Below are 16,454 nucleotides of genomic sequence, written 5' to 3'. Positions count from 1 at the left end.
TATTGTAGCACAATGTATAACATGTCTATTTGTTTCTTTATGGGAGGCAAAAATTCCGCTCAAGAATTACATCATTTGTACATCAATTTCGCTAATACAATATGAAGGTGAAAAGGAAACGATAGCAACGAATTCGCATGATGTGGTAGTGTCACATCAATTTAGAAACCAAGCCAGTTGCCAGTTGTGATAGACAGGTGCTACATAGGCACATCAATTGACACGGGAACCTTATCTTACATTTACTGTACAAACCACTCAAAAAGATTGAACCAAGTAAGTACACTCGTTTAAGAAGTTTATCAAAATGGGAATTGATGCTAGCAAATCTTTGGGTTGTGATATAAAGAAATTGATTAAATGGTGACTATACAATATTCAACCAGTAATAATACAGTTACTCAATTTTAAAACACACAACTGATATTAGTATCCACGTACTAGTACAGGTAGTATATGTTTGTTATCATAATTATGTAAATATCGTTAGTTATACATGCTTAGACATATTCATTAGTACATATTGCAGTATACCTCCGCTTTTATAATACTCAACCTCTAGAGCCGTATCGATGCGGCATTTCGCTTGGAAATATTTGCCGCCAGAAGTGGTAATTTTGATCATTTGCCCCGGTACAATATTTTCTGGTAATTCAATTGTCAATTTCTCGGTACTGGGACAAATAATATTTTTCAAACTGGTTTTGGATTGGTACTGCAGGGGTAATATACCCATCCCAACCAGGTTTGTCCTGTGAATGCGTTCAAAAGATTCCGCAATGATGCATTTCACTCCAAGCAGTGCTGTTCCCTTAGCTGCCCAGTCTCTCGAGCTACCCGAACCATAATCCTTTCCGGCGATTATAACCAAGGGAGTGCTTGACTGATTATATTTTTCTGCAGCATCGAATACACTCATGACCTCGCCAGATGGGTGGTATACAGTTTTAGGGCCTATATAACGGGTTATTTACCATCTGATGGGCATAGTTGGTTGATTAGACGGATATTTGCAAAAGTACCACGGCGCATGATTTCATCATTACCACGGCGGGAACCGTAAGAATTGAAATCTCGGGGTGAAATTCCGCGAGATTCCAAGTATTTTGCTGCAGGCGAAGTTTTAGATATATTTCCCGCAGGAGATATGTGATCAGTCGTCACGCTGTCACCCAACCATAGGAATATTGATGCGTCTCTTATGGGTTCAATCTTTTTCATGTAAGAAACGTTCTAAATTAATTTATATTACATCAAAAAATGGCGGGTTTTTGATGTATGTAGAATCTGGATCCCAAGGATAAAGCTCGGATTGAGGAACATCCAGTGACTGCCAAGATGTACTGCCTCTGGACAAATTTTTGTAAATCGAGTTGAAAAGATCTGCCTTTATGTGCTTATTCTCAATCTCACTAATTTCCCTACATCATGACATTTAATTACTCTTTTCTGGGCATTATATCCCTCAGGTACACCGGTTTATTATCACTAGAGTAGCCAATAGGCTCGGTGTCGAAATCGATGTTAATTTTACCAGCTAAAGCATAAGCAACCACAAGAGGAGGTGATGCCAAAAAATTGGCTCGCGTCAGTGGGTGGATACGGCCCTCAAAATTCCTATTGCCTAAGTAAATTGCGTAAATTGCCTGATAGCACCGAAACTGCCACTAATTTGTTCTCACTTATCACCTTAGCAATGCGGGGGTCTATATCTCCGCTGTTGCCAATGCAAGTCATGCACCCATAGCCTAAATTACACAGATTATGTACCCGTTACATGAAAACCTAGTCCCTCGAGATATGGAGTGAGGCCACTAATTTGTAAATATTCATTCACTGTTTTTGATCCTGGTGACAGTGAAGTTTTAACAAACGGTTTGACTTTGAGACCCTTTTCATAGGCATTCTTAGCTAGCAGTCCTGCTGCTATCATAACACTAGGATTGCTAGTGTTGGTGCAGCTGGTGATAGCCGCTATAACGATCGAACCGTGATCTAGCTCGTAGGTATTGCCATCTAACTCCAGTTTAGAAGGGTTGGATTTCTTGTCCAAGGCGTAACCCTTGAATCCAAGGGGAGATGTTAAACATATCTACATGGCAAGATTGTAAACCTGAAAATCATTTTTAACCTGCGACAGGATGATATTGTCATGTGGCCGTTTAGGCCCAGCAACACTGGGTTTTAGTTCACTCAAGTTAAGTTTGTAGTTGATCGAGTATTTAATTTCAGAGAATGATTCAATGCCTTCGCAAAATAACAGTGCAGATTTAACATATTTTTCAATCAAATCCACATTATCTGTGCTACGTCCAGTTTGCTTCATATAGTCAAGTGTGATGGAATCAATGGGAAAGAAACCAATAGTTGCACTACATAAAGTGTGGGTTACCCATATTCAGGGGCCATATTAGAAATGGTGGTGCGGTCTGCTAGCGAAAGATGCTTAAGTCCATCCCCCCAAAACTCAACAAACTTACCAACAACACCGAGACCCGACCGCAATTTGGAAGTTATTGCCAACACGATATCTGTGGCGAATACATTAGGAGAGGGTGCTCCAGTGAGCTCAAATCCTACTACATCCGGCAAAAGCATTGAAATACTCTAAATAACTGTCTAATTTTACCTGACCTAGCATAGTAGCCTCAGCTTCAATGCCGCCAACGCCCCAACCTAAAACGCCAAGTCCATTTATCATAGTAGTATGAGAGTCAGTACCTACGAGTGAATCTGGATAAAGCATGCCATTGTTGTCAAAGACACAACGAGCTAAATACTCAAGATTTATCTATGTAACTAATAATGGGCTACCTGATGTACAATGCCTGATCCAGGCGGTACAATTCTAACGTTTCTAAACGCGTTTGCTCCCCATTTCAAGAATTTAAATCGCTCATGGTTCCTATACATTTCCATCTCTTGGTTCTTAATAACAGAATCTGCTGAACGACTGTAATCCACTTGCACTGAATGGTCAATCACTAGATCCACTGGTACCAGTGGATTTATTTTTTTAGGATCAGATCCAGTAGTTGCGATGTATTCACGCATAGAAGCCAGATCTACAATGGCTGGAACTCCACTAAATTAGTCTGTTACTACGTAAAGTCTTGCAATAGAACGCGTGCCGGAGTGAAAGGGATTTCCTGAGGCACTGATTGACTGGGAGACCAAGACAAAATTTTTTCAACATCACTCTGGCTCGTGCCCAATCCATCACAATTCCTAATTGCGGATTCTAGTAGTATTCTGATGGAGAAGGGTAACTTATTTATCCTAGAGTCTTGCAATGCTGAATAAAGTGCTATATACCTTTGTAGTCGTAAAAATACTTATCTGTGCCTTCTAGTTTGGTGATGAGTCTATCGAAGGGGTTATTCATTCCTTTAGTTGAAAATTTTGGCGAAAAAATTATGCTATTCAGAGTGGATACATAATTCTTCCGCAACGCACCTAAGTTAGTACAAGGAGGCATGAATAGAGTGTGTAAAGCATCATACTTACAGTTGTTGAGAAGTTGTTGCATTAGAAGTAGCCTACATCCATAAGATTCTCTGTGAAATCGTTTAATCAATGCTGTACCCCACTGGATTTCTCAATACTCTCATTCAACTACATATCTTATGAAGATTCATTGACAAAAATTAGCATGGACTCCAGAAGTTATTACATGTATAAAATTATTGATATAAAAAATGTTTTATTTGGCGATAGATTGAATTAGTGAGTTCTCAATTGATGTATAACAGTGAGCATTGTATCTTACTAAACAGCTGCAATTGTGGCAGCCATATACATTCAGTTGAGGCGAATTAAGTGATCCCATATTCTACCATTTATTGTTATAAAGGTGTAAATTGTTCAGGAAACCCCTATTTGTATCGTGTCCGCTTAAGTATTTAAAATATTTTATTTAATTTGCCAAGCTATTAGTTCTAAATAATTAATTAGATCGTTTTAGTGCATTCTCAATTTGACATCTTTTGTTATTCTACAGTTAGTGCTACCAACTGTAACCAATCAAATTAACTTTAAACTATATTTGCGTGAATAATTGCCATGATTTCTAAACCTTGTGGCACTTAACTATTAAATTCGAAAAAACAAATATTTCTTTATTTTAACTACACTGCATATGGTATAAGGCACCGATAAACTGGGTTTCCAGATAACCCCTCCTAATAGTGATTCTTCTTCACAAATAAAATTAGTGCGATTGTATTTTGAGCAGTTGATATTGTTATCATATTTTAATTTAACGCTAAATTTTATGTTAAATAAAATTGTTGTGGTATTTATTGGTTAAATGTGTTTAAGCATACACGAGGTGATTATAGAAATAACACAGCCGTGTATTGCGTGAAATGGTACATAGTTCGCCTTGTTTACAATTTATAAAGTGTTAACCTATGGATTCCGGCAAATTAGTGAGCAATATGAAATTCGATTATTCTAAATAGACATGCTGATGAAATGTATTTTTGCGATGTATTGATTGGAGCATGTAGCGTGCAGAGAAAAGTAAATTGGATAGGAAGGCTATACTGGACGGTCAAATTGTGTATATGTGCGTCATGGTTGTGATATGAATTGGTGGTAAAAACGTGAGTGACCCAACATTGTAAATCCTTCCAAAATAATATTGTATTAATTGTCAATTAAAAATGGAAGGCAAAGGTGGAACACTTAAAGGGGCGTTAACTTATCCTCTATTTTTCTTTTCCTCGCTTGCATTAACCTTATATATCCCAATTTGCTGTATTATGCCAATACGTGTAGCTGAACATTTCTGCGTTGATAACTTCATCGATAGCACCATTTTGTCTTATTCAATCGCCAACACGACTGTATCCGCTATAATTTCGTTTTTTGGGGGGATGAAATATGGGCATTACATCTTTTGTTTATCATTGGGGTCTAACTCGTTAATATTTGCCACGTTTATGATAGTAATTAAATTTGTAGAAGGAAACACTGGTAAATATTTGTATATAATTTTAATGTCATTTTCTGGAGCCTTTCATGCCTTGGGATACACAACTTCAGTGCCCATTGCTTTGAAGATGTACAGTCCTAATGGGAGTTCGTTTAATTTTGGATTGCTATCTGGATTTGTCTCATTCGCGTTCATTTTTGAATACATTGAAAAAACCTTCAACTTTGATGATAGAGACGAGGCGTTGAAGATACTTTTGATTTTTCATTCGGTTCCAATCATATTAAGTATTATCATCACGCCTATTGTGTATTATCTCATAACTATTAAATTTATTGTACCAGATACCAGTACTAGCGGGAATGGATTTTTTGTTGCCATTAATGGAATTAAAAAGGCTTATCCTGCCTCACTTAGTGCATGCTTGTCCATTGGCGTTGAGATATTTTTCATTCCTGCAATTATACCATATGCAATCGGCGTAAACATAGATGATGCCATTTGTATTATCAAATACGACTCCGTTTCCATGCTAGTTTCCTCATTATTTGCCTTCATCCTATCAAGTTTATCACAGCAAAATACTAATGATGATGGGAGAACTGAGTATAAGCATGGCGTTGACTCCAAACTGTTCTACTTTGTGCTTTGTTTTTTGACTCTTACTAGGATTGCACTATTAATACCCGCACTTTTCTTTGATGAGGAAAGAGATCGCAGCGTATTGACCAATTACATCAAGTGTATTGTGCTTTATAGTGGATTTGTACATGGCATTTCTGTAGGCCTGGGATTCGACGGTATTTTTCCACTCAATGTTACTGGATTAATTAAGGACGGAACTGATAATGAATCATACAAATCAGGCGTCTCCAGTGCAGTCAGAGCTGCAGAGCTCACTGCGATTTTGTTTTCATGCAGTATCACGTTTGCCTCTATATGTACCAAATTATACTTTCTCATTAATAAGTAATTCTATGGGATTAGGTATGCCGGTTATGGCTCACTTATAACTATCATAGCGTTTTAGTTTTGTTCGGAGAATTTTAAATAATAATCATTTACTAATAATTTATCAACTGTTATTTTTTATATGCAAATAATCCTTTGACATTTTAAAATGAATTATCACATTTTTTCAGACACATTTTTATTTTATTCCCCCAAGTTAGTCTACTAGATAAATTAAAATCTACACATCTAACATGTAGTTTGTTAATTTTTTGTTTTTATGAAAAATGGAATGTTCTTATTTACCTATATATTACAGATACAACTATTGGTGCGTTACAATTTAAACATATTTCAATGGTTATAAGGAGCTTCGTATACACTATCACCAAAGGATCAAAACACTATCTTTCATTTTTAATTACCCCTTCTACTCCAATTTACTGCCCATCACACATATTAACTAATTTTATCCCACATCACATGCATGCCATAACAAATATGTTTATTAACTCTAGTTACGAATTTGCATTTTAGTAAACGCTCTATGTTTGACAATATATTCCTTTATTTGACAAATTTTTACATTTACAAAGTCATTTATTCGTAAATTGGACAAGACCTGCGCTTCGCCCATACCGTCACAACTGCCCTATTATAGGCATAGGCATGATTCTCTTTTCAAACTTTTCTCGAGTATTTAATAATTGAAAATTCAATACTGTCACTTTTATATTGTATAATAATATTATTTAGAAATTAATTGATTGTGAAGTGTGAAAAAAATTAACAATAAATTGCCTTTAGATAATTAATCGCATTACAACTTGGTAGCTTTATAAACCTTTAATACTCTAGCCGAAGGCTCTGAATCTTCGTCAACCCACTTGGGTAACCAATAATATGGTACAGTCTTGGCTGTTTCTTCGGAATTCCCATAGTAAAACTCGAATAATTCTCTGTAAAACAGAGCCTCTTTGGTGAGAGGCACACAGTGTGTGTACTTATGTTTGTTTGTCACAAAATACTCATCACTAATCTTTCTATCAACATAATTTTGGATGATTGAATGCCAAGATTTATTTAATGGTGATACCGCGTCAGAAAACGCTTCTTTATGTCTCGTCAATACCTCATTGGGGAGGTAACCATTGGCAAAAGATTCTCTAAGTATCCATTTCTCCATTCCCTTAGCCGAAGGCATACGCAACAACGGGTCTATTGAAAGGTAAAGTTTGATAAATCTGTGATCCAAAAATGGTACTCTTGCTTCTAGGCCATTATTTGATATCCCCCTATCCGCCCTTTGTACATCATAGTGATGTATGTCTTCAACCAATCTTACGTTTTCCAAATGCAAAGATCGTGGATCCGGCGCTTCATGGAAATACATATAACCAGCACACAACTCATCACTGCCATCGCCAATCAGTAATACTTTAATATCCGTGTTTTCGGATATCCATTTGGAGATTAAATATTGGCCGACCGTTGCTCTAATTGTGGTAACGTCATAAGTCTCAGTTACAAATACCACCTTTGGAATGATCTCAAGCCACTCGCTCTCTTTTATTGTCAAGTGAGTGTGATTACTCCCAATGTAATTGGCAACCAATTTGGCATAATATTCATCGGTTGAGTCTGGCATTCCAATACTGTATGTATTCAATACAGCATTATTGTCTTTGAAATATTTTGATGATATACTTGCAACTATACTACTATCCAATCCCCCAGACAACAAACAGGCCAAGGGCCTATCAGTAAATAATCTACAGCGCACAGCATCACTTAAAGTTTCTCTAATTTGAACCTTTACAATTTCCTCATCATTTAACCCAATTTCAATTTTTTTAAAATCAATATAATTGAACGCTTTTTTGAATGGAACATCAAATAAATTACTACATTCGTTACTAAATTCAATACAATATCTTGGTGGAAACTGCATAACTTTATACCCCCGTTTTAAGAATGGAGATCCCTTCAATTCAGATGTTAAAACAATCTCATCTTCGTTTCCAGTTATATATAATGGTCTAATGCCAGCCGGATCTCTGGATACAAATAATTTGACTCGCCGTGTTTTTTTATCAATATCACATATGCACAATGCAAACTCTCCAATTAACTCTTTCACCAATGCGTTAAATCCAATAAGCTGATATATCTGTATAAATATGTCACAATCTGATTGTGTTTCCACCGAAATATCGTATCTTTTCTGCAATTCTTTGAAATTATAAATTTCTCCATTGCATATTGAGTAAATAAATTTATCTTCTGATTCATAAATTATAGGTTGATCAGCTTTGACTATTGGTTCTATAATTCCAAGTCTATGAAATCCAATATACAATCCATATTTACTGATTTTGTAAAAATTTGATCGTTCAGGGCCTCTTGGGCTTAAGCTCATAAATGCATTGTATATATCTCCATAACTGAGCGAAGGGGGTTTCGAGAGTTTATGAAGATAGACCCAGATTCCACACATATTTAAATTTTTTAGGTCAATAAATACATACTAATTCTTTATTTCAGTATAGATGTAATGTTTTTTATTTTTCCAAGCAATATGTATATGTACAATATTTATTTTCACACTTTATCTATAATTCTTTGTTGGATGGCTCATTAAATGAAAGTTTGGTTTTCATATTCCTCGGTGTGTCATTATTGCTGTATTATCTATTCAATGCAAAGTTAATGGTACCGTTGTTCCTCATCATATCAGACCCCATTATCCACAACTGCACCCTTGGATTCTATTGTGTGCACCTTTTCCACAACTGCACCCATGGATTCTACTGCGTGCACCTTTTATATTTGGGTTGTTCATATTATAACTGTTTTAATAGTTTGTAAGCCATAAGAAAACGTTGTATTAATCGCCAACAACTTCCCAAAATTGTAATAACGAGCAAACTTCCCTAACCAAATATAATTCATCCTCAGCTAATAATATTATTGTGTAATTTGTGTATAGGAATTTTATTTATTAATATGACAGTAACAACTATCGCATTGACTGTTTCAATCGTATCATATATACATGGTTCTCCATCAAATGGCCTCTATGAATCTAACCTTTTTTACACGGAAGGTTATGGCAAATATTTGACTAGTCCGACTAAGATAAAGACAATTGAATTTGGAGGTTATAAATTCGAGTTTGATGATGATACATTGCCTGTAACATCTATAACAAAAATCGATGTAATAACATATGATGATAAACCGATTTTATTTGAATTTATTTCAGATAAGGATCGTCCATACAGAAGATTTTACTACTATACTTTGGATAGTAAAACTAATAAATTATATAATTATGTCACTGCAGAAACTGGATATAATGTTGAGGATTCGAGTGGTCTAAAATACTACACTGAATTAAGTAAATCGGGAATAAATGATGTTTTACAAGATTTGGATAAAAACATTGATGAAAGTAATATCGAGCATTTGAAGACATCATATGTAACAAAAGGATTAAATATTGCGATTGAAGTTTATTCAAACAGAGTCGTTGAACAAATTAAATCGATAAAGGTAGTTACTCCAGTTGAATTATTCGATTATAAAACTGAAGTTCCAATTGAGTCTGTAGATCATGAATCGCGTGATAATTCATTGGCCGAAGTAGAGGAGGATGGAAAAGCTGTACAAGTTGGGACTCAACCTGTGTATGAGGTAAATGATGGTGCTCATAACCCATCTGCACAAGTGTTATCACAGAATAATATTATTGAGACCTTGGATGATAAATCTAAAGTTACTCATTTGAGAAATGCTGGCAGTGAGAAAATTCGTGTTTAAGAAGGGATACATGCTTAACTTTTTACGAGAAAGTCAAAACGTATTATATGGTGAACCAATCTAAAGAGAAGCAGGTTTCATTTTATAATAAAACATAATTGGGTCTTACTAGTGAATCATATGAAATCAATTCCATTAATGATACTTATAAGTTTAATTTATATCATATTTCTAAGACATCGATAAAAATGTTCATTATCATCAGAAACTGATAGCATTGCATATTTAATGGCCAAGCATTAAGAGTTGGCAATGCAATACCGCCAATAGCCTACCTAATGATAACCTATATACATCTTTCTACTTGTAAAGATAACAGCAATCTGGCCATAATTGAATTGAGACTCATAAACTTTTGAACATTATTATTACTCACCAAATCCCATTACTAAAACATGGGCAAATTATAGATTGAAAAGTATGAATTATGTATTTATAAGGAAGATTCCAACGAAATCGTTTACATGGTGGATGATTGTTCGTCTGAAGTTATTGCACAAGGTAGTGTGGATGAAATATTGTGGGAATTGTGTCCTAAAAAAATATGTGCCTATTAAGTCATCTGAATAATAATCCACAATGATAAACATTGTGTTTAAATGTCCAAATAAATCTATATTGATTAAGCTATATGATATTTATACTGATGATACTATTGTATCTAAATTGACTACATCTGTAAAAACCGATGATAAATATTTTATATACTTATTTATTCCCAGATCGATATAGATTGATCTATCCAAATAAAATTGTTATAATCAAAATTTTCAATTATACAATTGAATTTGATGATGCTGCTGCTAAGTTTCCAATTGATACTGTTAATAATATATACATCAATACTTGCAAACATAATAATCCAGTATTAATTCATTTTTCATGTTATATAGGAGAATCTCACTACAATTACTTCTACTCATTGAATAATGATACAAAATAAATGGAATAATCACAAATTAAAATATGATAAAACATGCATTGAACATACTGACAAGAATGGTATTAATTATTATAAATACTCAGGTCATCAGCGTGGTTATCCACTAACGAATATGAGGATACTACTAGCAAAAGAGCATTGCAATGAGAAGAATGTGTAAATGTAAAGGTAGATAACATTAATTGTAATGATTTGGAAATTTATCTAAAATAATTTAACCAAGTGTAATATGTAAAATAATTTATGAAGCATAATATTATTTAAAATAATTCAAAATTTCAGAGATTAATATAATTAATTATTATAAATACAAAATAATTAATTACAAATGTGTATTGTTAGTTATTTCAAATTGTAAATACATACCTTTACATACATTTTTATTAAAACTTTCAAATTAATATTTTCATTTTTATAAGCATCATTATAATTATATACTATAATTATCATTATCATCAAATAATACCCAAAGTTATCCTCTACATTATATCAATCATACAGTATACAATTATATAACATATTAACAACATATAACAACCAACATTAATATATACATAATATTATAACTAATCAATACTTATTTAATACAATAATTAATAGTCATATCTATACAATCATTGTATATTGTATATTGTATATTGTATATTAATTCGATATAATATTATACAAACATACTTTTATTTCAGTTAGATTCCATATTCTAATATTAGATTTTATATTTCCCATGTTACTTTAATTTATTTCCATTTATATCTTAATTTCTTTATTTAGGAATGAGATGTTAGTTCATGTATAATAATGTGTAAATCTGGTACACATTCAAAATTAAATCCATATCAAATAAACAAAGACTATTAGTGCCTTAAATCCAGGAATTATTGAATTAGAAACTTTGGGGATTGTTGAAATAAATGATTTGAAACTTTAAATAATATCGCCGTCAATAACAACACGAGGATATCCAATGTTAGAAATCCCGACGCCAATACTTTATTGACTTCTTCAGTTGCAAGGATCACCTCCTTGATCATGTCCTTAAAATTAGTGTTATTAATCCCATCCTTGTTAAAGATCTTATTCTTCAAAACATTAGCTTTAGATAGATGCTAGTCAAATGCTTCATTGATATCATCAATGGTATTGTCACCACCAAATTTAATGGCTAAAGATTGTACTAATGAATTAAAAGCTAATGACACATCGCAAAGTGTATCAGCCTTCCTCTTCTTATATTCATACTCAAAGTCCTTAGCAGCATCACCTTCCAATGTACCATAGACCTTGTAGTATACTTTATCAATAAATGACTTATAGTCATAAAAAAGTGGTTAAATTAGTCAAGGCCATGATAATGTATTATTCCTTGTACAGCATTATAACGTATTCAGAGAATCTTTAAATACATGCCCCTTCTTATCTCTCAGCCTCCATTTAATTTAGTTATTCAAATATACAGCTAATTTACCACCATTATTACTATTTCCATACTATTATTATTGTTGTTGTTGCACTGTCACTCACCACTTAGCTAGCTATATAATCGTCTTACTTCATATTGCTAAATACTCCTCTGATATCAGTATTAAATGATGTTTTTATACTGTACCATGTGTTGGACATTGTACCTCTGCACCAAAATTTAAATGCCTGGAAATTAGTAAATCCTTCAGTTGGCCAATTTTCCCTAGAATACATACGGTACGTGGTTAAATGCCCATCCCCTATATACCCTAAAGCCGTCATGGTACCAAGACCTAATAGCATGTTTAAGCTGTTATAAAATGTGCCATGAGGGCCTACACCATTTAATCCTATGTTCGTTATTGTATTGTGAAGTAATAAAAACATAACTGTTAAACATCCTACTACTGCCTTATTACCAATGATATGCTTTGATAATGTACTATCAGGATAATATAATACATGAAAAAATGTTATTGCCAAACCCAAATATATAATTACCGATAACCACGTAAGGTTCCAAAATTTCAAGTTACCTTCCCATTTTTTACTTGGAGCTCCAGTTGAACCAAGCATTTCCATTGTGAAAAGCACTAGTTGTGGGAATACACAAAACAACATACAATATGCATCAATAATACGTCCTTCATCCATAGAAATTAATTGATAAGGTGCAATACCCGGATAAATAACCAGCTGTAAACCCTGCCCTACCACAGTCAAACCCATCTGCGATATGACTTCAGATATAGTAGAACCACCGTCTGAGCCTTCAGTACTTGAACTAGTTGTATTCCTAGAAAATGACATCGTCCATAAAATTGATGCTACAAAAATTATTAAAATTGATATTATTATTTGATAGTAAACAATGTTGTAACTAGTTTCATAAGTTGATAATTTATTTGCATACTTTAAAAATAAAAAATGGTATCCGGACACTAGGATTCCAGATAGAGGAACAGAGACAGTGAAGCAGGCAACATCTTTTCCATTGACGCCTACCACGGATGTAATAATCGCTCCAGATAAAATACCAGCCACTATTATTACCCAGTAATATGCACCCAAGTTACCCTCAATACCACCACTCCTGTAAATTAATAACAATATTAAATGGATAATTAAATATAGCCAATGAACAGTGATAGAAGTATATCTCATAACCTTTTCATTTAAATTAGACCATGATAATATATTGATTAACAGAGTACCGATTACGATAGAAATTTGCAAAGGATTGTTGAATTTGTTAATGAATAGTCCAATTAGACTTGGTGGGAGTTGGAACCTTACTATTGAAAAACTGGCAGCCGTTATAACCAAACGAAGTGGAAATAGGACAATCAGTCCAGCAAAAAACATGGAAGCCTTCTTATTTCCATCACTACTACTAGACATTGTGATGATAGTATTTATATGCTATTTATTTAGAGATAACTTCACATAAATGTCTATTCCAAAATTGTAATGGAAAATTTTCGAATTGTAGAGGATTATGCTCAGAAATGGTTATACCTTAGAGCGAGTATATAGTGTTTTTATACAACATGCAAATCTATGACCCCACTTATATGTGATAAATAACTGAGTATTTTAAACGTTTACATCATTATATTTGATGTTGTTGTTATATTTTTATTATCAATCCTATATATCATCAGATGCGATCTTTATCTCCGATACAATAATTACCATTCTAATTTATTATTATCACTACAATCATGAATGTTAACATTTATCCAGATACATTCATGGGTCTGCAGTTACTATTATTTTTGTTATCACTTTTAGTTGTTACTGTTTGTTATTATACAGATAATCCATCTGCTCTATCCGCCCATTTACATCATGTATATTTGGTAACAATAGTATTATTATAAAATTTAGATATGAATAGCTTCATTTTATAATAATTGTATTTTGTATATTATACCATAAATTATATTAGTGTATTTATAATTATTATGTATGTATAACTATATATTATATATTATACATTATGCTGATAAATATGTATTTATATAATTATAAAAGTATATTTAGTATTGTAATTAGAATGATATATTATAACAGATATACTGAAATTTTCAAATATTATATTAATTTTATTATATATGATTATTATTGATATTTATATAATTACATATTTTTATTGTATCATTTAATGATTATATACCAATATCCATATATATATATAATAATTGAATTATAATTAAATTTGTATAATATCATTCGTAAGATGATAAATCATCAACAATTAAATTGAAGTTGTAGATAATCGATATAAAAATTAATTATCAATATATAAATATGATTAAGATTATTGTTATAATTGTTATAATCAAATTAATTTAGATACTATTATATTGATAATAATGTATAATTGATTAATATGATATCATATTAAATTACCCATCATGATTGTTAATGTAGCTAGAACCTTGGTTTTTGTATTAAACCACAAATTAATACTGATTATAATAATACCATTGATGATCTAATAATATAGTATTATCTCTAATATTATGATATTAGAGATAATATTATGATATAATATATTGTGTAAATAAATTCAATTGGAGATAAGTGAACAATGTGTAATGATATTTTATACAAATTAATGTGAAATAATCTAAGTAAATGACAAAAAATCAATTATACAAATCACATAAATGATAGACAAATTTGTATACGCATATTGATTAACATTACAAAACTAAATTATAATATTTAGATAAACAATTGTTGTAATACTTGACAATATTCAACTTTTTAATATAATTTTTAATTTTTTTTATAATATACTCACTCTTTCATAATTTTTACTCTTTTTATAATCACACATATTTGTAAATTGGATATATCCATAATGAATATGTGTATGAATTTGCATGTACCATACGTAATATTGTTAGTGTGTTTGCATGTATTTAATATAAACATATATAAATATTTTAATAATGATAAAATTTAACATAGATAAAATAATATTAATCAGTTTAATACTATTATTGAATGGTACTGTAGTGTATTGTGTGGATACAAATGGTGGCTCATTAAGGGAATCACAACCAGTACCAACTAAAAGTAGCATTGGTAATACTATTCGAAATAGATACAATGACAATGTAATTTCTGCTAGGTTTTATTTGGATTATTATGGCCCTGATAAGTTTTCAAAAAGAGAAATTGCATACTATGTAATGATGGCAGATGGAATCAAATTAAAACATCCAAATAAAATTGACAAAATCAAATTTTCCAATTATACAATTGAATTTGATGATGATGCCAAATTACCAATCGGCGATATTATTATTATATACATTTATATTTGCAAGCATTATAATCCAGTATTAATTCAATTTTGTGTGTATATTAAGGGATCTCTCTGTCATTACTTTTATTCATTGAATAATGATAAAAATAAATGGAGTAATCACAAAATAAAATATGATAATATTTTCAAAGAATATACTGACAAGAATGGTACTATTTATTATAAATACTCAGGTCATCAAGATAGTTATATCATTGATGAATATCAATCTGAGGATGAAACATTAGCAAGAATACATTGTAATGAAGAAAAATGTGCAAAAGTAGATACAATTGAGCGTAATAATTTGGAAATTTATCTGAAATAATTTAACGAAGTATAATATGTAAAATAGTATAATGATGTAATATTGTTTATAATAATTCAAATTTTATAACAAATATAATTAACTATCATAAATACAGAATAATTAATTACGGAATAGTGTATTATTAGTTATTTCAGATTGTAATTAAATATTTCAACCCATTTAAATTAAACTTATAAAATTAATGTGTTCATAGTTATAACGCATCCGACAACTCATCTATAAATTGATAGTTGATAATCGATTTGATCTTATTTTTTTTTAGATATTATATTTGTATACTTCAAGATTCCAAATACAAATATATGATCTATATTTGTAATGGATATATATATATACAGAAATATATTAATCCATTATATAATAATAGAAATGTAGTGCTGCATCTACAAGTGTTATATAATTTGGCTTTAGAAGAACACCTTGATAACCACAATTACATATTCGAATGCCAAATCATATATATATTCAATTGTGATTAATTTGCAATCATTATAAACAATAGCATATGTTGACATTAACATACGTTACCATTCGACCTCACACAGCAAGTAATTCTAGCCAACTTTTGCACAAAATTGGCTGCTATGCAACTACTTCAAACGCTAGCGAGATTTGCACTCGGTCCCGAATTATGGTGCCACACTTTCACAGACTGCGATGGCTAATAGTATAGTGTTGTACTGTG

General features: G+C 31.8%; 8 protein-coding genes across 8 annotated transcripts; 4 read left to right on the top strand and 4 right to left on the bottom strand.

Annotated features, from left to right (window-relative positions):
• Positions 1-490: 490 nt before the first annotated feature.
• Positions 491-3,529, bottom strand: BMR1_03g04870 (aconitate hydratase 1; the record flags this gene model as incomplete). Its single annotated transcript, XM_021482316.1, is given in 13 exon segments — positions 491-954; positions 975-1,233; positions 1,253-1,421; positions 1,444-1,624; positions 1,647-1,748; positions 1,771-2,092; positions 2,114-2,372; positions 2,393-2,607; positions 2,630-2,791; positions 2,815-3,085; positions 3,106-3,295; positions 3,316-3,456; positions 3,508-3,529. 13 exon segments carry the CDS (start codon positions 3,527-3,529, stop codon positions 491-493), a joined length of 2,757 nt encoding a protein of 918 aa, XP_021338846.1.
• On the top strand, positions 4,668-5,912 carry BMR1_03g04865 (hypothetical protein; the record flags this gene model as incomplete). The annotated part of the gene is made up of 1 exon (XM_021482315.1): positions 4,668-5,912. The coding sequence occupies one exon, from the start codon at positions 4,668-4,670 to the stop codon at positions 5,910-5,912; it is 1,245 nt and encodes a 414-aa protein (XP_021337227.1).
• BMR1_03g04860 (asparagine synthase (glutamine-hydrolysing)) lies at positions 6,711-8,387 on the bottom strand (the record flags this gene model as incomplete). The annotated part of the gene is made up of 1 exon (XM_021482314.1): positions 6,711-8,387. The coding sequence occupies one exon, from the start codon at positions 8,385-8,387 to the stop codon at positions 6,711-6,713; it is 1,677 nt and encodes a 558-aa protein (XP_021337226.1).
• Positions 8,897-9,712, top strand: BMR1_03g04855 (BMN2 family protein; the record flags this gene model as incomplete). The annotated part of the gene is made up of 1 exon (XM_021482313.1): positions 8,897-9,712. The coding sequence occupies one exon, from the start codon at positions 8,897-8,899 to the stop codon at positions 9,710-9,712; it is 816 nt and encodes a 271-aa protein (XP_021337225.1).
• Positions 9,713-11,480: 1,768 nt separating this feature from the next.
• On the bottom strand, positions 11,481-11,973 carry BMR1_03g04850 (BMN1 family protein, truncated; the record flags this gene model as incomplete). Its single annotated transcript, XM_012794123.1, has 4 exons — positions 11,481-11,577; positions 11,604-11,748; positions 11,803-11,916; positions 11,964-11,973. The coding sequence occupies 4 exons, from the start codon at positions 11,971-11,973 to the stop codon at positions 11,481-11,483; spliced, it is 366 nt and encodes a 121-aa protein (XP_012649577.1).
• Positions 11,974-12,200: 227 nt separating this feature from the next.
• BMR1_03g04845 (Tpr related protein, putative) lies at positions 12,201-13,517 on the bottom strand (the record flags this gene model as incomplete). The annotated part of the gene is made up of 1 exon (XM_012794122.1): positions 12,201-13,517. The coding sequence occupies one exon, from the start codon at positions 13,515-13,517 to the stop codon at positions 12,201-12,203; it is 1,317 nt and encodes a 438-aa protein (XP_012649576.1).
• Positions 15,080-15,766, top strand: BMR1_03g04840 (BMN2 family; the record flags this gene model as incomplete). Its single annotated transcript, XM_012794121.1, has 1 exon — positions 15,080-15,766. The coding sequence occupies one exon, from the start codon at positions 15,080-15,082 to the stop codon at positions 15,764-15,766; it is 687 nt and encodes a 228-aa protein (XP_012649575.1).
• On the top strand, positions 16,275-16,442 carry BMR1_03g04830 (hypothetical protein; the record flags this gene model as incomplete). Its single annotated transcript, XM_012794120.1, has 1 exon — positions 16,275-16,442. The coding sequence occupies one exon, from the start codon at positions 16,275-16,277 to the stop codon at positions 16,440-16,442; it is 168 nt and encodes a 55-aa protein (XP_012649574.1).
• Positions 16,443-16,454: the final 12 nt, after the last annotated feature.

This window comes from Babesia microti, chromosome III, assembly GCF_000691945.2.
Source record: "Babesia microti strain RI chromosome III, complete genome".
Taxonomy (NCBI): domain Eukaryota; phylum Apicomplexa; class Aconoidasida; order Piroplasmida; family Babesiidae; genus Babesia; species Babesia microti.
Note: the sequence above shows the minus strand (reverse complement) of the source record. Positions and strands in the feature narration are given on the sequence as shown.